Genomic DNA, 23,280 nt, shown 5'->3' on the forward strand with positions numbered 1-23,280 from the left:
GCAAATACTGTCCCAAGAACTCGAGGTTTTGAAAGATATGCTGTCCGATTCGATTTTCCATCGTCAGCGCCTGGACTCGGAAAAGGAAAACCGGAGGTCCTGGCTTCGTCAGATATTGTGCCTCATTAACAACCAGCTCGCAGAGGCCTTTGTTCACGCACGTCTCATAGAACCATGGATTGACGAGCCAGACACGCCACTAGAGCCTCGCGAGGTCCAGGCGTAGTACGCAGCATATATTGCCAAACAGCAGCAGGACAGTGCTGGAGAGTTCCGAGAAGTCGCACCACTCGATGTGAGCCGGCCCCACAGGGAGCCTCCACCTCTCACCGCAGAAGAGCAGGCGGAGCGAGATCTTTGGCAAACATTTTCGAAGACTCAGCAGCAGTTTTTGAGTGCGCAGTGGGCCTTTGACCAGCGCGACATGGATCGCGTAGCTGACTGGCACGCGAGAGTGGCTGCGATCGAGAATGGCGAAGAGGTCACAGACGCTACCGTGGAAGACTTCGATCTCCGCTGGGTTGTGATATACCAGGACTTAACGCACGAGCTCGTTGCCGCCGAGACAGCTTATGAGGCAGCGAAGGCCGCAATGGCTGAAGCTAGACATGAATCCTGTGGTTATACCAGACCTTCAGTGTCCGGAAATGGTAGTGCGTCATGCTCAAATATCGAGATCGAGGAGATGGTGGCGGAGCCGGAGCCGGAGTACTGGGAGTGGCTGGACCACGTCTCGGAGCCATCGGACCCATCATTTGCAGTGGTGGGCGACGTTGATGAATGGGATGACGAGACTGTTGGCATGGCTGACAGTATCAGTGTAGTTGCTGAGGGCAAGGAGCGGAGGCAGATCGATAGGTGGCGGGAGTTTTGCGGGCAGTATGTCGAAAGCGTTCAGTAACTCGTATGCAAGCGAGCATCATGCGGTCGAGGCTCTGCTCCCACAAGCGCAGTGATCGTGGATGGTGTTTGTCATTCGTACGCCTATTCAGCCTCGTGCCAAAACAAATACATGACCTTCATGAGACTAAGAATCGCTTAGTGTTTTCTGATCAGTCGCGGGTTCCCACCAACAACATCACGATGAGTGTATCGCAGGCATCGATGGATGAGACTCAAGAAATAGCCGAGAAGTACGACCTCGAGCGCCTGGCAAAGTGGCAGCAGAAATTCTGGCGCAACATCTCCCAAGATGCTCTCAAACGTGGATGCTTCCCGAGCGCAGACTACGAGCAGGACTGCCTCAAGCCATGGATCAAACCCTACCGTGGAGTCTTCAACTGGCTGGTAGGTCACATTGCTTAGAATGGTGTTCTCGGCTGACACTTAGTGAAGCATGCTTGTTCCGACCCTTTCCGCTTCGAGACATTGATGCCGCACTGGGAGTATGCTGGTAACAGCGAGTGGCGACTCTTCCTGATCGTGCGCGAAGACTGGGTGGCGGTGGTTGCGAAGGACTCCGATGAAGCAACGTGTAGGAAGGAGGCTCGAATCCTACGCCCTGGCAAATGTGGCGGGCTGTGTATTGCAGGGTTGAAGCCGGTGTACGTTAAAATTCTTCCAGAGAAGCCCTGCGCATAATGAGTAATCCGTAAACAAGCTGCTGACTGAGACTTAGCAACAACGTTGGCGATGACTGGGAGGTCATCGAAGAAAGCGCCTCGACCGGCGCAATTCTCCCTGAGGTGGATAACAGCGAGAAGAAGAAGCGATGGTGGCGGCTGTGGTAGGCAATTACGACTGCCAACAAACATGGCCTCCAGAGCTCAACAGAACGACTCCTGGAGAGTGCTGTACATATCCAGGAAAGAGAGGCGCGGCGTACTTTGAAGAGTGTCAATATCCAGCAGTTATAGTCCATAGCGTTGATACTTGCGTAATAACGCAACAATTTGGTGGCGGTAAAGTCTCTTCTAGGCCAGAGCGTAGGTGTCTCCCATTCGGGCAGCGTGGCCTTCCATCATACAGCGCGTCAGTCCATCGGTACTGCCATCGTGAGGCGGAATGGTAAACGGTAGGACTGTAAGTTAGTCCCACTGTCAAGCGAGATGGAGTGATGAGTCTGACCAGTCAGAGGACCCTCGACTCTCCAAGACATTGCTGATGGTCAACAAGGACAAGATCGGGTGATGCATCGGTCTTCCCGATGGCTCGGTAAAGTGGGCATGCCATGGCACCAGATTGGGCCCTTCAGCGGCTGTCACGAGTGTTCCTGCGGCTATGTCATGGTACACCCAGCAGGTCGAAGTGGAGCTTGCATCCCTTGTTAAGGCGCTCGACCTTCAGCGTCCGATTTCTCTTCTTTGCGCGTGAAGTAAGCTCACCCGGCTGACTCCGGGGCTGAGTGGAGGAAGACCGATTACTGTTCCACTGTGTGCGATGTGCTCCCAAATCATGGCAACCTGAGTAAACATGGCCTAATGGCGTCTACGTGCAGTCAAACGATACTTGCGTACGATCTGGTACAGGTCGTATGAGGCAATAAAATGCTGCAGCTCCGCCGAGCTCTTGGTCCGGTCAGATCAGCCCGAGCTGCCCAAATGCACACTTCCACTGGCGCAGATTCGCCTCGGCGGAGGCTCCGTCCAATATGAACAGAGCCCAACTCGACTGCTTGCATGTGACAGCCCGGAACCATGGGCCGGGGACTTGAGGATTGAGTCGAGGCTGTCGCTACGGTCTGTACATGTAGTCGAGCGTCAGTCGGGTCCTCGGTTATCATCAAACAGAGAAAGTCCTGACATGTGCTTTCGCAAGCATTGCCCTACTCGCGGCGTGGTGGAGACTCATCGGACATCCCGGCACTGAGATAGCTACCTAGGTAAACAATAACAACATACCCCCGACGTCTTGCGACGTAACCGCTGCCCGCCTCCACGTGCCGTGGTGGACGCGGAAGTGGAAGGCAATGTACGTAGGCTCGAACGTTCGCGTGTGTTGTCGTTGTCCGGGTAGGCCTATTGAATACAGAACACCACGACTGGGCAGTACGTCCGAAGCGGTTCGGCTAAGCACGTAATGCCAACAGCGTGACGCGGTGGAGTGAGTTTGTAAACACGCAATCGCTGGCGTGAGCCGGAGAATTTGTGCCGGGCAGCCACGCTGGCGCAGAGCTGTCTGCGCTTGGGTGTTTCATTGTCCCTCGGAAAACCAATCAGGTGCCAATTCGGCGCGCCAAGTGCCAGCAGTTGGAGAGCTGCATGAAGCTGGACGATCGCGATTGACAGGGTCCAATTGACCAGGCGGCTGCCGAATACGATGCAATGCAAAACAATAGATATACATCTTTCAGATCCCACCATAAACGCTGTAATCGGCCACCCCGGTGCACGGCTCCAAGTAGAGTTCACGGGACGAGCACGAAGCGCCGTCATCAAACGTGGAGACTGGCGGGCTACGGCAGGACGGCTGACTGTGCTGGCTGGAAGCACCACGCGAGCAAGCCTTACATTAGCTTTCGCGCCAGCATCACCAGCGCTTTGCCCAGCTCGTACTTTGCTCTCATCATAGCACCGGCGTGAATATACTGAGCACATGCACCACTATCGTGAGGGACACAGTACATGAAGCACTCAGCAAAGTAGGGGATACAGTTTCCGCCACTGAACGACAGACAGACACATTGGTGGATACCTACGGACGCGGAGCGAACCCCACCTGCGTACACCGTCTCAGCCGGTGGAACGCACGTTGTGCAACAAGGCCATTCTGCGACGGGCGGCTGCATCTCTGCAACGGACATTATTCCAACGGGGCGTGGTAAGTGGTAAGCTTGTGGGAACAGCGTTGTCTGCGCGAGGCGGAGACGGAAGCAGGCAGTAGCGTCACCTCTACCATTAGCAAGACGGGCAGGCTGTCAAAGAGGGCCTAGGCGCACCTCTTCGGCAGCCGACCGCACACTGCTCGCCCATCCTGGCCACCAATCCTGCAGCAACACCTCACCTCTCCATTGACCCGCCCAACCGTGCAGACATGGCCAGTCCGGCACCCTTACTGCGGCCGCCTATCCCAGGTGCTGGGCCTGGTGGGCGGTCGCCTTCGAGTGGTAGAGTGCCCAGGCTAGGCCTTGCCATACCGGCTTCACCCAATCAAAGACCAGTCAACAGCGCTGCAGTGCCTCCAGTCACACAGTCGACGAGCCTACCACCATTGTCCATACCAACCAAACAGCAGCCTCCCAAACTGAGCCTCGCAACACCGATGGGTACACGAGCGACGCCACAAGAGAACGGGCAAGGCAGACGACGAGGTCCGCCGCTGATCGTACCTGGCTCCGGCCTGACACCGAGCGGTGGCAGCAGTGATGACTCGGCACACAGCCGGACCAACAGCTTCGGTGCCAATGGCTCAACCTCGACCGCGTCTTCATACTCAATGCTGAACTTTGCGGACGTGCTGAAAGACCCCGACTCAGCGGCGTACTCATCAAGCTCTGCGCATAGTGGCATTGGCATGGAGAGGGAGAACAGTATGCAGGGCAACCAAGTTGATCTGGAGAAGTACCTCGAGAAACTCACGCTGGAAAAGGGTGGCCCGTTAGATGCAGAAGATCTGGACGACCTAGGTTGGAAGGCGGCGAAGAAGGAAGGTCGGATTGTCACGCTTGGATCCCTTGGTGAAGGCGCTGGAGGTGCTGTGACCAAGTGCGTGCTTGAAGGTGGCAAGACCGTCTTTGCGCTGAAGGTGAGCACTGCTATGTTTCCCACTGCCGCGATGCTGTACTCAAACTGTTTTACAGATCATCACGACAGATCCGAATCCCGACATCAAGAAGCAGATCTTCCGGGAACTATCGTTCAACAAATCTTGCGCGTCAGCACATATCTGCAAGTACTACGGCGCCTTCATGGACGACACCGGAGGCACTATCGGCATTAGTATGGAGTTCTGCGAAGGCGGCTCGCTCGATGCCGTATACAAAGAGGTCAAGAAGCTAGGCGGAAGGACCGGCGAGAAAGTGCTCGGCAAGGTCGCCGAAGGTGTGCTGAACGGACTAACGTACCTGCACGGCCACCGCATCATTCATCGTGACATCAAACCATCGAACATCCTGCTGACCCGGAAAGGCGAGGTGAAGCTGTGCGACTTTGGCGTTAGCGGCGAGTTTGGCACTAAAGGCGACGCGAATACATTCATCGGAACGTCGTACTACATGGCTCCGGAAAGGATCACCGGTCAAAGCTATACCATTACCTCGGACGTCTGGTCCTTGGGCGTGACGTTACTCGAAGTGGCACAGCATCGTTTCCCGTTCCCAGAGGATGGAACGGAGACGAATCCGAGAGCTAACCTCATCGATCTCCTGACATACATCGTGCGGCAACCAATTCCGAAGCTTAAAGACGAGCCGGAGAGCAAGCTTAAGTGGAGTGCTAATTTCAAGTACTTCATTGAATGCTGGTGAGTTCACTGTTCCGTCACCGTTAGCTATATGCGCAAGCTGACCGTTATTCGTAGTCTAGAGAAAGAGAGCAGCCGTCGTGCAACACCCTGGCGCATGCTTGAGCATCCGTGGATGATAGATATGAAGAATAAGCGGGTTGACATGGTGCAGTTCTTGAAGACTGTGTGGGATTGGCAAGACTGAGCCTGGTCTGCTTTCTTACCTTGCGGAAGGTTTAGGTGGCTCATTCATTACCCCGCTGTCATCCGGTCTAGGATATCCACGGTAACGTAAGGGGATAATAGCTCCAAAACGCAGATGAAGCGTCCTTTATGATCCAGGTGACCAGAACACTTGCTGGCCTATAGACGGCAACGCGGACGGCGCGGGAAGTTCCTCAGAGGTTGGGAAGGCGCTGGGTGCTTCTCGCAGCAGCCACAGCTCTAACGGACAGCTCAAGGGACTGAATACGGGGTCTAATACCGGTACAGATATGTGTGGTGATGTGATGGAGACGAAACCACTTTAAGACGCCGAGGTAGTGGAGGGGAACACATCTACGGAAGTTAATCAGGTCGCACGTAGAATTTAAACAGCATATGAGGACCACTCGACATGATTGTACGTTACTGCCTGGCTCAGTGTTCTCGTTTGGCCTGCCTACTGCTGGGGATCACTGACGGCATATCCTACAAGTATTCGTCCATGAGCTAGAAGTTGCATCATGGAAATGGAACATGTGCGAAACAGTAGGTTCTTGGTACAATCATTGCAAGCTCAAGGCAAGCGCCGAGCTCGTTACGTGCACCGCTATCTGCAATGGAGCCCTTCTCATCTCACCTGCCCCTCCTATCAATCCCAGTCCGCCCGCCGGGTGCCCCTACTCTCCTGCCACCTCCGCTGCAATTCTTGCGCTCGCCGTGACGCCTCTACCCTCTGCGCCGCGTGCGCCTGTGCCTGACTCGCAGCGTAATCCGGAAGCTCATCGTCATCGTCGGGGTAGTCCTCCTCCAATGGGCTGACAGCAGGACTGGGCGACCCGCGGCGCCATGACTCTGAGCGAGCCTCGGATGGCTGTAAGTGCTGTTGTGAGGGTAGTGTTGCTTGCGGCATCTGTGCGAGGTGCTGGTAGGCTTGCATTGTCGTTGGCGTGTCTGCAATGGGAGATACCTGCTGCTGGCTTGTTGAGTGGCTGTTGCCATTCCCGCTACCATGGCTGTTCCGCGTCCGTGGTCTCGAAGAGCCAGATGAGGATGAGTGTGAAGCCCGAAACGTATCGATGGGTCCCAGGCCTGAAGTGGCTTCCACGAATAGGCGGAAATCTCGCTCGTCTTGGAAAGCGGCATCAGTCACACCGGAAGCACTGTGCATGCGTCGTCGCCCCGTGGGTGGGTACGTTGGCGTTCTAGGTACGTGCATGGGGATGTCCTCACTGCTCTCGAAGCTGTGCTGATGATAGGCTGGCGTGTTGGGTTGACTGACCGATCGCATTGGAGGCTCGTCCTGAGCGCCGTATACGGAGAAGCGATCGGCGTAGGGACTCATCTGTGGGTAAAGAAAGGTAGTATCTGGCGGTGGTTCGGCCACCCTTGAGGAGCGCTCAACCAAGCTTCGGAGACCGCCAGGCCGTGGACGAGTTCTTAGCGGTTCAGGCGCAAGTGAGCCTGGAGGGTTTGTGCCGGACACGGACGGTCGAAGACGCCAATTGTACGACTCAGCGCTACCAGGATGGGAATGTTGCTGTAGACCCGGGTCGTTGTATTCGATCGGTCGATAAGGCAGAGGGATGTCTGACCATTGCGTTTGTGGCAGTGGGCTGTTGTAAGATTGCTGGCTTACTGTTGAAGATTGCTGTTGTTGTAGGGACGCCCTGCTACCATAGTGCCGTAGCTGCTTAGCTGGCGTAGTGCCATACCGACGACCGTCCATACAAATGCACGATTCGACGTGCATCAGCACCGAATGACTGTCGACTGGGCGTGTAGGCTTCAAAGGGTGTCCGACACATGATATACAGGAGACGTCGAGTGATCCGGTCGTAAGCAGTACGGAAGCCGCAGCCTGCAGGAACAGCTTGGGCATATCACTAAGAACCGAATAAGGAAAGAAGGGCGTACTGGAAGGAAGACAAGAAGGACGGGTTACACTTCGATGCATCAATAGCGTAGACGATCCCACCAAGTCGGGGTCTCGCACAGGGGAATATACCACTTCTGTGCCACCTAATCAGAGCAGCATTGTGGCTGTATGCGGCACGAACAAAAGAGCCTATACCGCTTGCATAAGTGAAAGTGAGGACTGACTCCAAATCCACGGCGCTGCAATGGCAGGGCAACATTCACTCGAGGGTTCAAACTGTCGCTACGGCGCTAGGGGTGTGGAGGTGTTCGGGATTGATTACATTAGTGGCGGATCCTCTGAATGCTAAGCAATGCTATCGAAGACAGTGCATGCGTACGGAAAACGGCACCGTACCGGTCGGATCAAATGTCTCGTGAATGGAAGCGTATGTGGAGGACAGTAGTGATCAATGTTGGCCTCCGAAATAGCAAGAGGCTGTGCAAGAGCGCGCATGTTTTAAGTGTGTGTTTAACCATCGCCGCTAAAACTAAGCGTGCGTTAGCACAACGACATCCTGCAACATTGAACAACGGATCTTCATCACTATCATTTTCCAGCTACTCGGGATCACTTCACACACACCCGCGGGGGATACCACTACACCGACCGTGGCCAGCCGGACTGACGATTCCTGTTTTGCGGCACAAGCATATCGGTGTCTCTCGAACGTTACAAGCTGTTCCATGAACGGAGTGGGAGACTGACCAGAATCCAAAACCCGAAGGCTTGGGGATCTGCGGCGTGGGTCTCGCGTGCTGTCATGTGGCTGAGGCGCAGCTCGACGTTAATAGCATCACCGACACCGTCTTGCATGAAAGGTGCAAGCGCTCACCAGAACAGTACCGTTGACACTGCATCCGCTCCATCTCGTTTTGTGCATGCGGCAGGCCGATCGTGCGTGGCCATATGAGACTCTTCGCTTACCCAGGTCCTGGTGCAGCACGGTGATGCACTTCAGTGGTATCCGCAATAGGGCAACGTTATCAATACAGCACCAAGACGGATAACGGCTAAAGTGCTGCTGCCAAACATGCTACACAGACCGAAGAGTGCGCGAGTCGAACTTTGAAACCGCAAATGGGCGCGCTTCGACGGCTTCGTCGTTGCCAAGCTACATGCTAACCATATAGCCGGAAGGCCTTGCTGCGTTGGCCTACGAAGCACCGATATCATGGAGTACGACGCACTGGGCACAGAAGCATCCCGTGAGCGCAGATGTGTTAACATGATTTGGCGGTATAGTTGTCCTTGCAGGCTTAAGAGTTTAACATATCGACATTGCTCGAGTGGTTCTTCGGCATTCGGCATCAGCCCTACTGTCCCAGGAGCGTCAAAGCATTATGACAGTGAACTTTTCTGAGTGTGGCAATGGAACGACCTCTACCCTATCCGGATAATGTTGAGTATGATGTTGCGGTTCCCGTACGCTGCACTCGCCCACTTGAACGAGTGGTGACCCTTCGGGACGAAGGTAAGCTCGGTTGATCACATCTCGCAGCTCGACCGTGGTGAGCTTGAGAGGTATCAAGGTGCACTAGGGAATCAGGTGGCGTGACTTTGGCATCACTGTGTCTTGGCTGGTCGCACGCTGGGCACAGCGGCCGCCGATGACGGTATCCTCGATTAAACGTGCTTGTACTTGGAAGGTTTAACAGGGTGACGTGAGTGTTGTCAGGCACGTTCATGTCACGTAATTGCTGGTATAGACACTGTATGTTAGGTAACAATCAATGTCTTACGATCGTGAGTCGAAGTACTTATATGTCACTACATCCAGAGGAGCACCCAAGAGGTCATGTTGAACCAACAGACGTACGATGTTGCCCATTACCAATAGCTCGAAGTATTGTGGTGGACCCGCTTTGATGACACCGTGCGAGCGCGAGTCGCCGACAGGTATCGTAACACATCTCCAGTACTTCCCACTCTCTCTTCCTTCTTCTTCATGCAACGCAAGCACAAAGCGTAAGCACGTATACAAGCACAAGTACAAGCACGACCAAAAACACAAAAACCACATCAGCAAACCAGAACAAGATGTTCTCGAGATTCGTGACCGTTCTCGCTGGCTGCTTCGTCTAGAATGCGAGCACCTCCGACACCAATATGCCGAAGACACACCTCCCGGCGCACATGGACTCGGTGCGGCAGAAGATGCGCCCGAAGCACCAACTGCTCATCCTCAAGTGTTACCCGCGTTTGCCAAAGAACAGCGCCGCGGATGTCAAGCCCAATGGGTCTGAACTGAGCTACCTTCTCTACTACGCCAGCACGCGTCGCAGCAAGCTGCCCAAGATCGGCGCGTACCTGGAAAAGAAGACCGCGCGCGATGTCTACTACGCGCAGTCCGCCCGCGTCATGGTCACACTGCAGATCATGGCCGCCATTCTCGACAGTAAGGTTGTCGGGCAAGCATCCGGCCTCGCTCTCATCGCACCCTACATCATGCGCATCATCAGCGACATTCTGAAGAACACCAATGACATCAGCCTCGTAAGTCGCGCCTCCCTGGTCTCGCATACTGTCTACGATACCACGTCTGCTAACCTCCTTCCGCACAGATTGAGGCAAGCATTCACACGTGGAGCGTCTTCTGCATCCACCAAGACCAGCGTATCCTGGCTGCGGACCATGAGTACCGCGATTCCTACGAGAAGGTTGTTGGCCAGTATGCCGCCTTCGCCCAGAAGTCCGGTGCAAAGAAGCTCGGCACTGCAACCTCGCCCGTTGCGGCTCATGACGCCATTCGACTCCGCCAAACCGGACTCCATGCCATCAAAAGCGTGTTGACGTCTGACGCTCTTGCCTTCGAAAGCGGCCGAAAGCTGCTCGCCGTCACCATACCTGCCATCCTTAGCAACATTCGCGGCGACGATGGAGCGTCGCTTGAGCACCTCGTGCGCTTGAGCAGAAAGAATGCGAGTGAAGAAAGGGACAAGGCCATGACCCGTAGGCAGAGCTTGGCTACCACCCGCACCTTCACTGGCGAGGTCCCAACCCTTGCCGAAGCGGACCCTCGCGCCGCAGAAGGCACCACACAGGATGCGGATGCTCTGGCCGAAGAAGAGGTCGCACTTGTCGCACTCGACTCGCTCAAGGCAGTCTTCAGTAGTGACAATCGCGCACAAATCCGTGCGGCCACTGCTGCGCTCTTGAGCTATCTGAGCGAGCTGCAATACTACCAACGCCCTGATCTGGCGGGCAGCGAATATGCTGTCGACAGCTGGTCGCTCAAAGTCTTCGAGCTATGCACGGCTTGGACACCTGTGCAGGACCGCTTCATTCTGCTGGTCACCGCGGTTGAGAAGCTCACACATCTGCCGCTCAAGGAGCGCGACATGATACAGCATGTTCTTCATGCGAGTTTGATCGACACAATCCTGCGATCAGATCTGAACCTCATCGGCCTTTCGGTCATGGACGTGCTGCTTGGCCTCATCCAGCACACGCTCCGTATCCTGCAGTACCACGTGCCGCCAGACACCATGACCTCGCAAGTCGGATCAAGCAACGAAGACTTTCACCCCTCGACATCAAGTGGCTCAGCGCCGCAGCCGTCTCCACAGCGCATACAGCTGCTGTGGATGCTCAAGGCCTGCATTGCAGACTTAGCGACCCATGTCTACTACACCGACCAGATCTCAGACATGATCTCAGCCATCTTGTTACGGCTAAAGCCGAACGCATCACCGACCGTTCCGCAGAACCCTCTTGCCACAGCTGCGGCGATAGAGGAACCGAAATCTGCTGTCAACGACCTCGCATCAAACGCCAGCTTAGCGCCTCGCGAGCGAACGACCAGCACCGGCGGCTTCTTCAACTTCGATATTGCGCGTCAAACTGCGCTCGAAGCGGTCAAGAGCATCATGACTGTTGCACACTCGTCTCGTGCACGTACCGCCAAGGGCGTCGCAGACAGCCGCAATCCCGTGCACATCTCGATCTGGGAAGGGACACAATGGTTGCTTCGTGATCCTTGCGTTGAGGTTCGTATGGCCTATGCCGAGGCTCTGGTGACATGGTTAGAGCTCGAGACGAAGAAGAGCGACTTCCGCATTGAGAAGCCAGCCTCGCCACCAAGAAAAGCGCGGGATCCTTCTGGCACAATCGCTCGGCGCGCCGCAAGCAATGCTTCGGCGACCAAAGACCGGGCGCAAAACAGTCTGAAGAAGACATCATCATCGCAAACATTCCTACAACTTCTTCATCTCGCTAACTTCGAGAACGTGCTGCAATTCGCTGCGACATCCAAACGAGACATTCTTATGCAATCAACCCTGCTAGCGACACTGCTCGAACGGCTGGGCCTGAACGCCTTGGCTAACGGCCTACCCATGATTTTTGCGCTGCAAGATGAAATACCAGGCATCGATTCGCCTATTGGGAAAGTTCGCGTTGGGACTCTGGTGCATGGGTATCTATGGGCCGTGGTCGAGACTTTCGACTGTCAAGGGGATGTCGCTGGAAAGGCGGTAATGCAAGAAATTGCAAGGAGACAGGGTCACTCCATCTGGGTGAAGGAAGTGGAATATCCGCCGCTCAAGCTGCCCATCATCTGGGAGCAGACGACGGAGGAGGACGAGAAGGCGGACACACTAAGTCAGGACACGGTGCTCCATAACGAGCTGAAGCCGTTCGACGACAGGGAGCGACTGGTCGATACAGTGCTTGAGCATTATCAGACATCGGTCGTCAGCCCAGCACCTTCAGCGCCAGGATCACCCGGCAGAAGTTTCACCCTGCCGACCTCGCTCGATCGCACAGCGAGTAGCTACTTGACAGCCAAGGCGCTGGTGGACCCGAGTCTGTTGGGCAGGGCGAGGGAGGCAATGGTGGCGAAGTGGAGTCGGGAGCAATGTCTAGCCGCCATTGCATCGCTGGCGCCCAGAAGCATAAGCCTGAACGAGAGTGTGAACGAGGAGGCATTAGGACGTGCTGCTGCGAACGCCGCCACCGCCAATGTCATAGCAGCAGCCGCCGGTAACCACCGACAACTTCTTACTGCGGTCCACTCAGGAGCTGCGCGGAACGGCAATGGCGGCCTCGGTACACCTGCGAAGACGCTGAGTGGAAGGCCAAGGCAGCCTGCGATGGGTGCCATCTCCAACCTGCAAACAGACGACCAGTACCGGCGCGTGAGCGCAGGCTCAGAACGAGCAAACAGCCTCGCCGCTGCACGTGCGCCTCTTAGGGTGGAGGAGCTTAAGAGGGTCTTGGCTGATGGAGGTTTCACGGTTCTTGGTGGAGGGGTACCATCGACAAAGAAGGTGTCGTTCGACGCTGGCGACGACACTGCGAGTGACAGCATGGTGGAGGATGGAGATATGGTCAGCGACGACGGCTACACGCCTGCCACGTTGCTAGGCAAGCCGAAGGGAGGTGTGAGGGAGGTCAGTCTGATATTGGAAGGCATTAAGGTTGGAGATGGCGGACAAAGGAGAGTCTGGTCCGCAAGACCGCCTTACTGATCGTTGGTTGCGGTTTGGGAAGCGCTTTCGCGTCCGTCCGACTTTTGAACGCGCCTTTGAGCGCTTCGGCATATATGATACTTTCGCGAAGCGGACTTGAGTCACCACACCAATACTGTGTGCTTTCACCTCCACTCTCAGCCACACATGCGAGAAGTAAAAGCCGTGTTATATACTCCTGCCACAAGCCTGAGAGAACATAGCCAAGCGCCTCAATGACGCTCCGGTATGCACGGGCCATATGGTGAGCTTCATTTCAACGGAGCATGTCCGACTTGATTGATGATCGTCCTCCACTGAGAGTACCAAGCGACAATCCTAATACGACCGGTGACAACAGCTTCAATCGCACAAAATGGCGAACTGTGCAAGGCAGGCAATGCGGCAACTCTCGCCACGCCTTCAGCACCTCCATTGCAAGCCACCACCCGTTTGCCATCAGATTCGCTGTGTCTCTGGACGGTACAGTGACCCGCCGAAGCGCAACGTGGCAACACTGCCGACCAATTCGACCATCGATGCCTTGAAACAGCAACTCGTGGGAGACGGTGCACCTGCCGCAGGAACGAAGAACCCCCTCGACGTCCGAGCGCAACGCCTCGCGTGGGAGGAGAAGCGGCAATATCACCTCCGACGTATGCGACTTGCAGGTATGGGCTTGTTGGTCACGACCGCAGGCTTGTTCCTGGTGCTTTTCAATATTGACTTGGATAGCTTGGAGCAGTCGGAAAAGAAGCAGAAGGAATCAGAGACGAAGCGGAGAGGGCAGCAATTGGACGCTTCAAGTGAAGCAAATGCCACGTTCCAGGGCAGAGAAGTTCATGTAATCGGCGCAGGAGACGGCAAGAAGATCCTTGCGTCGGGGCAGGGAGGTGAGATTGAGCTAGTCGAGACTGGCACCAGCAGCGTCCCACACTTCCCACGAACAATTCATCTGCCTTCATCGCCCGACTCATCCGCACCAACACCTTCGCCAGGCGCTGTCGGTACGGCTGCGCCCAACGCTGCACAGAACCCGGGCAACGCCGCGAATCAGGAGGAGTACACCCTTGTAGGTCTCGGTATCCGGACGGTGCTGTTCATCCAAGTTTACGTAATTGGCATGTACGTGAGGACGACCGACATCAGCACTCTTCAAGAGAAGCTCGTCCATCATATCAACCCAACCGCATCAGCGTTGATTCCTTCGGAGAAGGAGGACTTGAGGAAGAGCCTACTTGATCCCGAGCAGAGCCGCGCCATCTGGACCGAGTTGCTAAAGGTGCCAGGTATCAAGACAGCTTTCCGCATCTCGCCCACCCGCCCCACTGACTTCGGACACTTGCGTGACGGCTTCGTCTCTGGCATCAATACACGCACGGCCGAAGCTCGCAAACTCACTCACGGTGGTGAAACAGAGTATGACTCTGAAGACTTCGGTCAGTCGGTGCAAGCACTCAAGTCCATCTTTTCTGGTGGCAAGGCACCGAAAGGGTCGGTATTGGTGTTGCTGAGGGACGCCCGAGGTGCGTTGAGCGTGCTCTATCAGCCGAAGCCGGACAAGAACGCGGTCGAAATGGAGAGCTTGGGCATGGTGCAGGACGAGCGTGTTAGCAGACTGCTCTGGTTTGGGTATCTGGCAGGGGAGAAGGTCAGCTCGAAAGGAGCCAGAGAAGGTGTGGTGAGTGGCTGCATGGAATTTGTGGAAAGGCCTGTGGGCAGTGTCGAGACGATGGTGCACTAGCGTGATCCGGCTTCAAGCCTACTACGGTGTTGCAGCGCTCATGTTGGGTAGCGTGATGTGACGTTCAGGACAGGCGCCTTTGGTAACCGAAGCCGCATAATTTGCCACTGGAAGGAGCGCACTCACAATTCGAAAATATTACGAAATTCAACTGCAATACCCACCAGCACTTCTATCAGCTTATGGTGTTGGCATGGATAACACATCTCGGGCCAGTCCCGTTCTGTCGAAGCGTTTCTCTCTTTCCGCAATTGCAGCGCAGGCCTTGACAACAGACAAGACAACGATGTTCGTCACCTACACCGCCGAGCTACGCAGCGATCGGGACGTATACATGTTTGGGATCGATCGATGCTATACGACAGCCGTTCGGGCGAACCAGCGCGTGGAGGTGCTGGCGCACTGCAACCCGAACTTCCGGTCCGTGGAGACGAGATTAAATATAATCGATAGTGACACTGGATGCATGACATCGACGTGGGGTCGATATGGATCGCAGATTCGCTTCATTGCACAGGCAAAGAAGGTTGATATGGCCGGACATGTGCTGACGAACAAGTCCGGTGCTATGTGGGAGGCTGACGGCAGTAAAGAGAAGAGGGACGTTGGCTTGTTTCTCGCTGAGACGCAGCTTGATCTCGCGGACCATGTCTGGGTTGTGGCGATACACAAGCCAGCTGCCTTGCATAGTCAAAACTTAATGCTTGCTCGACGACTCTCCCAGGGTGCCGCGAGTGGTAGTGCTGGCTTATCCTCCACCTCAGGCAAACCACGCCGCCCATCTGTCGTGGTCAAGAACCGTCTAAGTCGTATAACCGAGACTGGGAATAGTGGCGAGCCCGACGTGGAAACAAACTGCGATTTCGGCTGGAGCATCGACAGTGTTCATAGCGCCAGCGACAAAGCAATTGCGCGCGCCAAGCGTGTGTGGAATGAGCGCTTCAAGATCAAAGGGCGCTGCAGGAAGTTCAGAGAGCATTATGGCTTTGCTCGTTATTCTCTCAAACCAGCTCTCATCACGGGCACTGACGCCCAGGACTTCGAAACCACGTGTCAAGTCCGCATTGAGCGTGTAAGAGTCGTGCCGTACGAGGCAGAATTAAAGGAGCTTTCCATTCTGCGATCTAAACCATTAGAGACTTCTGGAAGACTCTTCGTACCACCCATCCGCAACGTCAATGGAGAGATCATCAGCACGGCAGCTGGCAGACGCACGTCGCTTTTGCGTGAGCTCTACAACATCGCAGACGAAGCGTTGGGCGACAAAGTCGAGGACGACAAACTTCCACTTGCGCTCAAGATACGTCAAGATCGCCTTTCGCGGTGGGCCTCTTTGTCCGATTCCCGCTATCGGAAGCATGACGAAGACCAAGATAAGGCGGCCGACGCCTACCATTCCTACGTGCATCATGCCGCACCGGCAAAGCCGAACGAAGCAAAGCTGATCACGAGGGTGCCTTCTCACGCGTTCATGAGAGCTCGGGCTTGCATGGCGGTCGCTGTGCGAGACGATTCGAAGCAGCATATTAGCAGCAATCCTGCCGCTTAAGCTTGGGCCGACTTCGAAACACTCGTAAGCGCTGGTAGAGCAAGCTCTAGGATTGTTCAGCGTCGCGTCGTGTATAAGTAGTACCACCCACAGATGCTGACGCTTGGGTCGGCGATACATGATCTTGGCTGCTGTGCTTTGTAAATGGGGCCAGCTGGCAATAGATTGCAAAGCGGGCCTCCATGCTTTGCCTGGTCAGGTCAACAGGCAGGCAGACTTGAGTATCCTAATGCGTTGTGCCGTTGCTAACAGAGGCCGTTAGGTCAGCGGTGATATCCCCACATTGTATTTGCCCAGTACGCTGCAGGTGGTAGGACAAGCTGTACGAGGTCGGTATGGTATATACACCTACGTAGTTTACAAGTTCTAGCACAAACAGCTCTGCGTCGATCACCACCACAACTCAGCTATCGAAGTCCCGCTCGCTCAACGCTATCGCCCAACCATGCAGTATCGTGGCGTTCAGATCATCTCCGCGCCATACCATGTTGGTGAAATCAACATAGGCGTGGGCAAAGGACCGCAAGCAATCCTTGATGGAGGACTGACCGCAGCGCTCCACGGGATGGGTGTTGCAACCGTCATAAGCATGGTAGACTCCGTGCAAGATTACGAGGGCGAGATCGGGCGTAGCTTTGAGCTCATGCGTCGAATAGCAAATGGTGTTCGCTCCGCCCGAAGAGAGCACATGTTTCCAGTGGTCCTTGGGGGCAATTGCTTCAGTAGCGTAGGCATCTCCGCTGGTATTGACGATATCCCAATTGACGATCTTGGTATGATCTGGCATGATGCGCACGATGATTATCATGTGCCGGACACATTGTCGAGCGGTTACTTCGATGCCATGGGCGTGTCAATGCTCACCGGAGAGAGCTGGCACACGCTCGTGCACTCTATACCCGGCTTCAGACCAATCAAGAAGACAAATATCATTCTCTGCGGCACACGCGACGTCACAGAAACCGAGCGTCGAAGACTAAACGATGCTGGTTTCAAAGTGATCTGGGGCCACGGCGCGGATGAGGCGCGCTCCGGTACCTATGCTGAAGCTCTCGAGCACGCTTTGCGAACCCAAAGTGCACCGAAACATGTCATGGTCCACTGGGATTTAGACGTGCTTGATGCTGATAAATGCGGCAAGGCGAACAAGTTCGCGGCTCCTGGCGGCCTCACAGGTCGTGACCTTCAGGATATCGCGGACATGCTTCCCAAGTACACAAGTCCTACATCCTTGCTGGTGGCGTCCTTTGACCCTGCATGCTCCAAGGATGACGGGACGCACATAGCACAGACGGCGGTGACGGCTACCTGTCGTCTGATTTCAAGCCTCGTATCACAAGGCCAGTTGCTGTGCGCAAGGACCTGATGCGAAGAGTGCTGTTGGCCGCGACGACGACCACTCAAGATGCTCATCTCTGGCCGGAATAATCTTCGTAATTACTCACTGCTTCCACAACCTGGGCGCGCCGTACACGGGTCATGCGAGTCCGATGTTCGCTGCAGCAGTTGTAGGTTGGGAGGGATTCAGTCATACAGGAGCCATCATCGTGGTAGCATTTGGGACCGGGTGCGTCATCGACCGGGTCGTTGGACAGAGATAAGACATCTGTAGCCTGACCGGTGGAACTGGGGCCGGATACGGCATACACGTCGCACGCAGCCCTTGCGTCAGGGCTTCTTGAAGGATTTTGTGGCCCCAAATGACAGACGTGGAAGCCAAGCACCTTCCAGCCCCAGGACCATACAATCCAGCAACAGCATGACGATCTTCAGTCTCGGTGTTCCTACTGAGCGTCGCACACGTTGCTACATGTCTGTGCACAGAAGCAGCCACATCTCACGGCGTATACTCCCGGTCACCGCGTGTCAGCGTATCTGCCAATTAGCACAAAGCAGCGCAGACGATCGTTTCCTTTACCTACTGCTACAGCCGACTGTCATATCACTCCTGCCGCCGTCCCACGGCCAGTACGAATGCTTCTGCTTACAACCAACAGCATGACGGATTCTGATCACCGTCGAGCGCAGCGCTCCTGGTAAAGCTCGTGCTTGTACTGTCGCGGTCGTGGCAGCCTCTGAAGTCATCACAAAACCCTGAGCCCTACTTCGAGTGCTGCTCAAAGGGATAAGTATGTCGATGGAGTCGCTCATTTTCTCCAATTGAACCAAAGACCTAAGAGAGTGTCCATCTTGCAATCATCTGAACTCTAAGTGTCAACAAGAAGACAAATCGTCCCGCCAGTTCACATACCAACAGCCAAGATGTCACTCTCTGACTGCCAAATCTGCGGCGAGACTCTCTTTTCGCCATACGACCTTACAAGCGATCCTTCTCAACACTTCTGCATTGAGTTGAATGGGCCCGCAATCATCCACGCAGGTGTTGTTGAAGATGAGGTTAGTGCAGACTACTCGCGTCTACTCCTGCGTGAGCTTGCTAACTCCAGTCCAGGTTGTCTCGAATTCGGAAGATTCCGGATCAGAGGCCGAAGACGCCGTGTTTGCGAAAGCCATGCCTACCGTAGCCATGGCCGTGCCGAGGGGCCAACGCATCCGTCGCGAGGTGGCTATGCCTGGGGGTGAGAAGGTCATGGTGGAGGTTAGTGTACTGTCGAAATAGAGCCGACAAGCTTTGACGCAATGTATGATGATGAATGATGAGATCAGCTTTTCGAAGCTTTGTATGTCTAATTATTATGCTATACGAGCACGTACAACGCGCACAACTGGCAGCAACTGTCAGCTCTTCCCCATGCCATATCTGATCGTGTTGTCGTCGACTTACCAAACTGAGCCCCATGATCATGAAGATCCAGAACATAACATTATTGAGCAGCTCCTGCTTCCGTACCCACGGCAGGCGTTGAATTGCCACAAAGGGTATTTGCATCATCATCAGTATAAAACCATAGCCCCTGAACTTCCTCGTGATGCATCCCATGACCAGTTCATGCGCCACGGCACTGATGAAGAACGTTATAGCCGTCGACGCCGGACGACTGAGCTTCACACCTCTCGAAGCAGAATACACGTGGCGCCGGAAGAAGTTGTGGACCGGGATGTTCCACTCCCTGCTGAACTCAAGCCAGTCGAGACTATTCCACCAGTCCGAGTAGAATTGTCGGTCGGCGAACCGCGTGATCTCTGCAAAAGCGCCAAGGACGTATTCGAAGATGACCAGGAAGACGAGAAGGAAAGTCACCATGAAAGGAAAAAGCAGTCTGCTGACGGTTTCGGCGAAGATCAACGACCCATCGATCCAATTTCGTGTCCGGGCAAGCCGGATCCGGGAGTCGTCCAGCACGGGGATGATGAACTCTTCGCTTGTGACGATCATGAGGAAGATGCAGCCGAAGACTGCGAGGGTCTTGTAGAAGAGCTCGAGGTAGCTGCGTTCGGGCGTGCGCGGGTATTCTAGTTCGTAGCATAGGGTGGGACATAGCAGGTAGTCGAGGAAGTTGGCAAGGGTAAGGTTGTCCGGATAAGTAACGTTGCCCAGCGGAGAGGTGACCTCTTTGGCAAGATCATCGCGGAGTTGCATTAATGGAGATACGATTGGTGACTCGGAGTCCTCGTGTTCCTGGCGAGCATCTTGCACGTAGTCGCGCGGTGTCGGATAGCGGAGAGGGGCTGTCATGGGTGTTGTCGGCTCGATGGGCATGTCCAACGCTTTGAGGCGGCTGAGCGTCGTGGACAGGTGACCGTTGTAGAAGGCGTAGGAGTGCAGCTTCATGAACATTGCCAGCGTATGCAGAGTGAGGAAGACTTGCGCCGTCCACGACCACTGCCTGACAAAGGGCCATGAGATCCAGAAAGCGAGCCATGCCGCCTGGACCACGCTCTGAACGAGCATGCCGAGCCTATTCCATCGAAGCCAGCCCTTGCTGTTTTTGTACAGCAGGTGCAGCGGCATATCGATGCCCGTGCTCGCGCACATGAGCAGGTCGACCGCCGCCAGCTCCCAGATATTCTGCGTGAACGTCGGCCACTGCTTGAAACTGAGCAGATTCCCCGTCGTTCTCAAGTTCCGCAGCATGGCGGTGATGACCATGATCGCCAAGCCCACCCAGAACAGCACGAAGAAGCCGCGGAAGTTGCTGTAGTCGCTTTTGGGGTCGAAGTACGACACTCTCGACCAATATTCGACTGTTGGAAACATGCGCTCCTTCCGCCGCAGTTCCCGACGAGCGGCAGACGTGGCCTTGACAGACGGCGGAGCATCGTCGGCGGGGACCGGTGTATTGAAGCCGCTGTTGGTGCGGAGTGGTGGTGGTGCGGTCGAGGGCGCCTCCTTGCTGCTGGTGTTGGCGAGCTCACCACGCAGCGCTTGCGCAAGATGTCCGTTGACAGGTCGGCGAGCGTGCGGTTGAATGATCGGGCCGTTGGCGACACTCTGGGTGGTGGTGCCTCTAGGCGTGCCGTTTGTCGCCATAGCTCCACAGATACCGAGATGTTGTTGATACTGGGAAGTTGTGTGTCACTGCCTGCTGCGGCTGCTCTTCGAATATGTGTCACGTCATATCAAGCGTGGCGGCAACGGTGTTTGCGACATCGGGATAGTCGCGGGTGTCAGACGCACTGGCAAGCAAAGGCTTGATGTCAGGCTGATGACCCATAACGTTCCGCATCCTCCGGCGCAACGCGATGCGTTTTTGCTGCCCACGCGCCAACACGACTCGCACGAAGCCTAATCCAAGCCACTGCCGAGGCTTCCGCTGAACGCTTAGCTTATGTACACTGTATCTGTATATGAACCCTTGCAGATACCTTATGCACGCTCTATCCATCATTACACTTCAATCGTATGTGGGCATCGTGGAGGCCAAGTTCATTACGAGAATGGCAGCAAATCAATGCCGTCTAGGCTGTTCTCACTCGGGACGACTCTCGTAAAGAAGTCTGGGAATGCAAGGCATCTTCCATCGTGCATCCGGCGGGACAGGTAGCACGAACAATCGTCTTACATTGACACACAACGCCGCAGTGATTTGACCGCTCAGATCGACATTCACACCATCCACGTTTCACGTAATATGATCTGCTTGGTCTTCATAGCCCCCAAGCTTCCTGCCTTCCTTAACCTGCTTGCCTATCTCTGCTTCAACTACATCAGCCAAACTGACCCCTGTTGTGCACGCCATTCCGGTTCGTACGTTTGACTGACCCAACAGCTCTACCACTGCAATGGCACAGCCGAGTGGCTACGAGCGATTTGTAGCACTCATGGGCGGGCAACAAAACCTGCCACCCAAGCGGGCTATGGCAGCACCGCCGAAGAACAATGAAGAACAGGCTCCGCCTCAGGCAAGCACCCGAGATCCATTCGAGACACTACCATCGCTCGAGGAAGTCATCGCCCAGACCAAGCGCAACGAAGAAGAAGACAAAGCTGCACGTGCCGCTCGCGAACAGGCTTCACAAGCTTCTGACCAAGATTATTCACAGCATCAGATCCCTGGTGCTCAAGCTTCTGAAATGTCATCTTTCCCACCTTCTTACGCGGTCAATCACTCGACCGCTCACATGGGCACTTCAGCACCGCGGGGCATCACCTTCACTCCATTTCTGGCCGTCACAAGGTACTGTTACAAGTTCGTCAGCAAAGAGTACATGCAGCCACTTGCCACCGCCTTCTTCGACGCGAACAAGATCTACGATCGACCGTGGGATTTCTTCTACCTCTGGTCAGCGGCTTATGAAACTTCCAAGCCTCTCACTTTCGTACCAACACATCAGCTGCAGAGTTTGCTGGACGAAATCAACCAAGCCTTTCCGAGAGCCCACGTCAAGATCACCAATGAGTTAGTAGATGACGGCTTGGTTCTCTGCTTAGACGACTTTCCGGACGAGCTTCGTCCGCGGTGGCTAGGTCAGAGTATGTCGAAGGAACAATATGAACAGCTTACGGCGTCTATCCCGTTCCCAGAGCAGATGCAGATCCCTGAGCACCGCACCCTTGAAGCGTACAAAGACATGGTTGACCGTGTCACTGAGCTCAACAAGAACAAGTCCAAGGCAAAGAGGAAGGGTGGTCAGCAAGCTGCAATACACAGGCGGCAAGAGGTGGGCAAGCAAGTGGTTCGCGCTCAACGCTTGCTTGGACTCCGGCAGAAGAACGAACAGGATTCGCTACTGGGTATTAATAGCTTGTCTCTTTCGACACTGGATCCGACCGAGCCGGTACCGTATCCGTTCGAGCTGGATGTGATCTTCATCGCAGTCGATGCCGAGGCGTATGAGTTGTCACCCAAGGTCGTCACGGAGGTCGGAGTCGCTACACTCGACACACGAGACCTTCAAGGTCAAGCACCCGGCCGAGCAGGCGAGGAGTGGCACAAGCACATCCGCGCGCGCCACTTCCGCATTGTCGAACACAAGAAGCTCGTCAACAGCAAGTTCGTGCAGGGCTCTCCCGATCGCTTCGAGTTCGGCAAGAGCGAGTTCGTTGGTAAAGAAGTGATCGCCTCGCAGCTGACCGCTTGCTTCCATGAGCCGTTCAGCAAGTCTAGTCAAGGTGAGGCGACGGACTTACCAATGAAGGATGGCGTGGAGGAGAGGCGCAACATCGTCCTCCTCGGCCACGGTACCGGTCAAGACATAGCTTACCTCCAATCCATCGGCTTCAGCGTCCTCAATCGCAGTAACCTGCTCGAAGCCATGGACACAGCCATCATGTTCCGCTCCTACACCGGCGACAACAACCCCACCTCGCTCGGCCGTGTGCTGTACCACTTCGACCTTGAGGGCTGGAGTCTACATAATGCCGGTAATGACGCCGTCTACACGCTTCGCGCTATGCTCGCCATTTGCGTCAAAGCCGCCGTAGAGACTGAGAAGGATGTCGAGGTCAAGCACGAAGAGGTGAAGGAGAAGCGGCGGGAGGACGCGCTTGCGGCGGCCGTGGAGAGGGTGGAGGATGACCATGAGGGGTGGGGGATTGGTAAGGACGAAGATGGTGGAGCGGCATTGAAGCCTAATGAGAGGGACTATGTGAGCAAGAGGGAGAAGGTGAGACGGCCTGTGTTCGGTCCTGAGC

The 23,280-nt window shown here is 55.2% G+C and overlaps 12 protein-coding genes across 12 annotated transcripts; 10 read left to right on the forward strand and 2 right to left on the reverse strand.

Moving 5' to 3' along the window:
• Positions 1-28: 28 nt before the first annotated feature.
• BAUCODRAFT_28943 (uncharacterized protein) lies at positions 29-238 on the forward strand. The gene has a single exon (XM_007673584.1). The coding sequence runs from the start codon at positions 38-40 to the stop codon at positions 224-226; it is 189 nt and encodes a 62-aa protein (XP_007671774.1). The 5' UTR covers positions 29-37; the 3' UTR covers positions 227-238.
• An 845-nt stretch (positions 239-1,083) lies between these two features.
• BAUCODRAFT_144242 (uncharacterized protein) lies at positions 1,084-1,730 on the forward strand (the record flags this gene model as incomplete). The annotated part of the gene is made up of 3 exons (XM_007673585.1): positions 1,084-1,287; positions 1,336-1,544; positions 1,619-1,730. The coding sequence occupies 3 exons, from the start codon at positions 1,084-1,086 to the stop codon at positions 1,728-1,730; spliced, it is 525 nt and encodes a 174-aa protein (XP_007671775.1).
• A 1,911-nt stretch (positions 1,731-3,641) lies between these two features.
• BAUCODRAFT_175276 (uncharacterized protein) lies at positions 3,642-6,038 on the forward strand. The gene is made up of 4 exons (XM_007673586.1): positions 3,642-3,759; positions 3,971-4,683; positions 4,739-5,400; positions 5,458-6,038. The coding sequence occupies exons 2-4, from the start codon at positions 3,973-3,975 to the stop codon at positions 5,585-5,587; spliced, it is 1,503 nt and encodes a 500-aa protein (XP_007671776.1). The 5' UTR covers positions 3,642-3,759; positions 3,971-3,972; the 3' UTR covers positions 5,588-6,038.
• A 197-nt stretch (positions 6,039-6,235) lies between these two features.
• Positions 6,236-7,465, reverse strand: BAUCODRAFT_20665 (uncharacterized protein; the record flags this gene model as incomplete). Its single annotated transcript, XM_007673587.1, has 1 exon — positions 6,236-7,465. One exon carries the CDS (start codon positions 7,463-7,465, stop codon positions 6,236-6,238), a length of 1,230 nt encoding a protein of 409 aa, XP_007671777.1.
• Positions 7,466-7,672: 207 nt separating this feature from the next.
• On the forward strand, positions 7,673-8,325 carry BAUCODRAFT_174945 (uncharacterized protein). The gene has a single exon (XM_007673588.1). The coding sequence runs from the start codon at positions 7,805-7,807 to the stop codon at positions 8,189-8,191; it is 387 nt and encodes a 128-aa protein (XP_007671778.1). The 5' UTR covers positions 7,673-7,804; the 3' UTR covers positions 8,192-8,325.
• A 1,285-nt stretch (positions 8,326-9,610) lies between these two features.
• Positions 9,611-12,972, forward strand: BAUCODRAFT_118349 (uncharacterized protein; the record flags this gene model as incomplete). The annotated part of the gene is made up of 2 exons (XM_007673589.1): positions 9,611-9,997; positions 10,066-12,972. The coding sequence occupies 2 exons, from the start codon at positions 9,611-9,613 to the stop codon at positions 12,970-12,972; spliced, it is 3,294 nt and encodes a 1,097-aa protein (XP_007671779.1).
• Positions 12,973-13,624: 652 nt separating this feature from the next.
• BAUCODRAFT_61519 (uncharacterized protein) lies at positions 13,625-14,695 on the forward strand (the record flags this gene model as incomplete). The annotated part of the gene is made up of 2 exons (XM_007673590.1): positions 13,625-13,954; positions 14,009-14,695. The coding sequence occupies 2 exons, from the start codon at positions 13,625-13,627 to the stop codon at positions 14,693-14,695; spliced, it is 1,017 nt and encodes a 338-aa protein (XP_007671780.1).
• Positions 14,696-14,791: 96 nt separating this feature from the next.
• Positions 14,792-16,466, forward strand: BAUCODRAFT_175011 (uncharacterized protein). The gene has a single exon (XM_007673591.1). It carries the CDS (start codon positions 14,889-14,891, stop codon positions 16,242-16,244), a length of 1,356 nt encoding a protein of 451 aa, XP_007671781.1. The 5' UTR covers positions 14,792-14,888; the 3' UTR covers positions 16,245-16,466.
• Positions 16,467-17,845, forward strand: BAUCODRAFT_175205 (uncharacterized protein). The gene has a single exon (XM_007673592.1). The coding sequence runs from the start codon at positions 16,690-16,692 to the stop codon at positions 17,608-17,610; it is 921 nt and encodes a 306-aa protein (XP_007671782.1). The 5' UTR covers positions 16,467-16,689; the 3' UTR covers positions 17,611-17,845.
• Positions 17,846-18,395: 550 nt separating this feature from the next.
• Positions 18,396-18,885, forward strand: BAUCODRAFT_175118 (uncharacterized protein). The gene has a single exon (XM_007673593.1). It carries the CDS (start codon positions 18,507-18,509, stop codon positions 18,825-18,827), a length of 321 nt encoding a protein of 106 aa, XP_007671783.1. The 5' UTR covers positions 18,396-18,506; the 3' UTR covers positions 18,828-18,885.
• Positions 18,886-18,943: 58 nt separating this feature from the next.
• BAUCODRAFT_61588 (uncharacterized protein) lies at positions 18,944-20,676 on the reverse strand (the record flags this gene model as incomplete). Its single annotated transcript, XM_007673594.1, has 2 exons — positions 18,944-18,970; positions 19,030-20,676. The coding sequence occupies 2 exons, from the start codon at positions 20,674-20,676 to the stop codon at positions 18,944-18,946; spliced, it is 1,674 nt and encodes a 557-aa protein (XP_007671784.1).
• Positions 20,677-21,086: 410 nt separating this feature from the next.
• On the forward strand, positions 21,087-23,204 carry BAUCODRAFT_81223 (uncharacterized protein; the record flags this gene model as incomplete). The annotated part of the gene is made up of 1 exon (XM_007673595.1): positions 21,087-23,204. A coding segment is annotated over exon 1 (1,776 nt), but the record flags the coding sequence as incomplete, so codon positions are not given.
• Positions 23,205-23,280: the final 76 nt, after the last annotated feature.

This window comes from Baudoinia panamericana, assembly GCF_000338955.1.
Source record: "Baudoinia panamericana UAMH 10762 unplaced genomic scaffold BAUCOscaffold_1, whole genome shotgun sequence".
Lineage (NCBI taxonomy): Eukaryota > Fungi > Ascomycota > Dothideomycetes > Mycosphaerellales > Teratosphaeriaceae > Baudoinia > Baudoinia panamericana.

What these genes read in the sequence shown, in the direction of transcription:
- BAUCODRAFT_175276 (XM_007673586.1), top strand. Translation starts at nt 3,973, where the DNA reads ATGGCCAGTCCGGCACCCTTACTGCGGCCGCCTATCCCAGGTGCTGGG. An exon ending in AGACCGTCTTTGCGCTGAAG is followed by an intron (nt 4,684 to 4,738) that starts GTGAGCACTGCT and finishes ACTGTTTTACAG; the next exon opens with ATCATCACGACAGATCCGAA. An exon ending in AAGTACTTCATTGAATGCTG is followed by an intron (nt 5,401 to 5,457) that starts GTGAGTTCACTG and finishes CGTTATTCGTAG; the next exon opens with TCTAGAGAAAGAGAGCAGCC.
- BAUCODRAFT_174945 (XM_007673588.1), top strand. Translation starts at nt 7,805, where the DNA reads ATGCTAAGCAATGCTATCGAAGACAGTGCATGCGTACGGAAAACGGCA.
- BAUCODRAFT_175011 (XM_007673591.1), top strand. Translation starts at nt 14,889, where the DNA reads ATGGATAACACATCTCGGGCCAGTCCCGTTCTGTCGAAGCGTTTCTCT.
- BAUCODRAFT_175118 (XM_007673593.1), top strand. Translation starts at nt 18,507, where the DNA reads ATGTCACTCTCTGACTGCCAAATCTGCGGCGAGACTCTCTTTTCGCCA.
- BAUCODRAFT_175205 (XM_007673592.1), top strand. Translation starts at nt 16,690, where the DNA reads ATGCAGTATCGTGGCGTTCAGATCATCTCCGCGCCATACCATGTTGGT.
- BAUCODRAFT_28943 (XM_007673584.1), top strand. Translation starts at nt 38, where the DNA reads ATGCTGTCCGATTCGATTTTCCATCGTCAGCGCCTGGACTCGGAAAAG.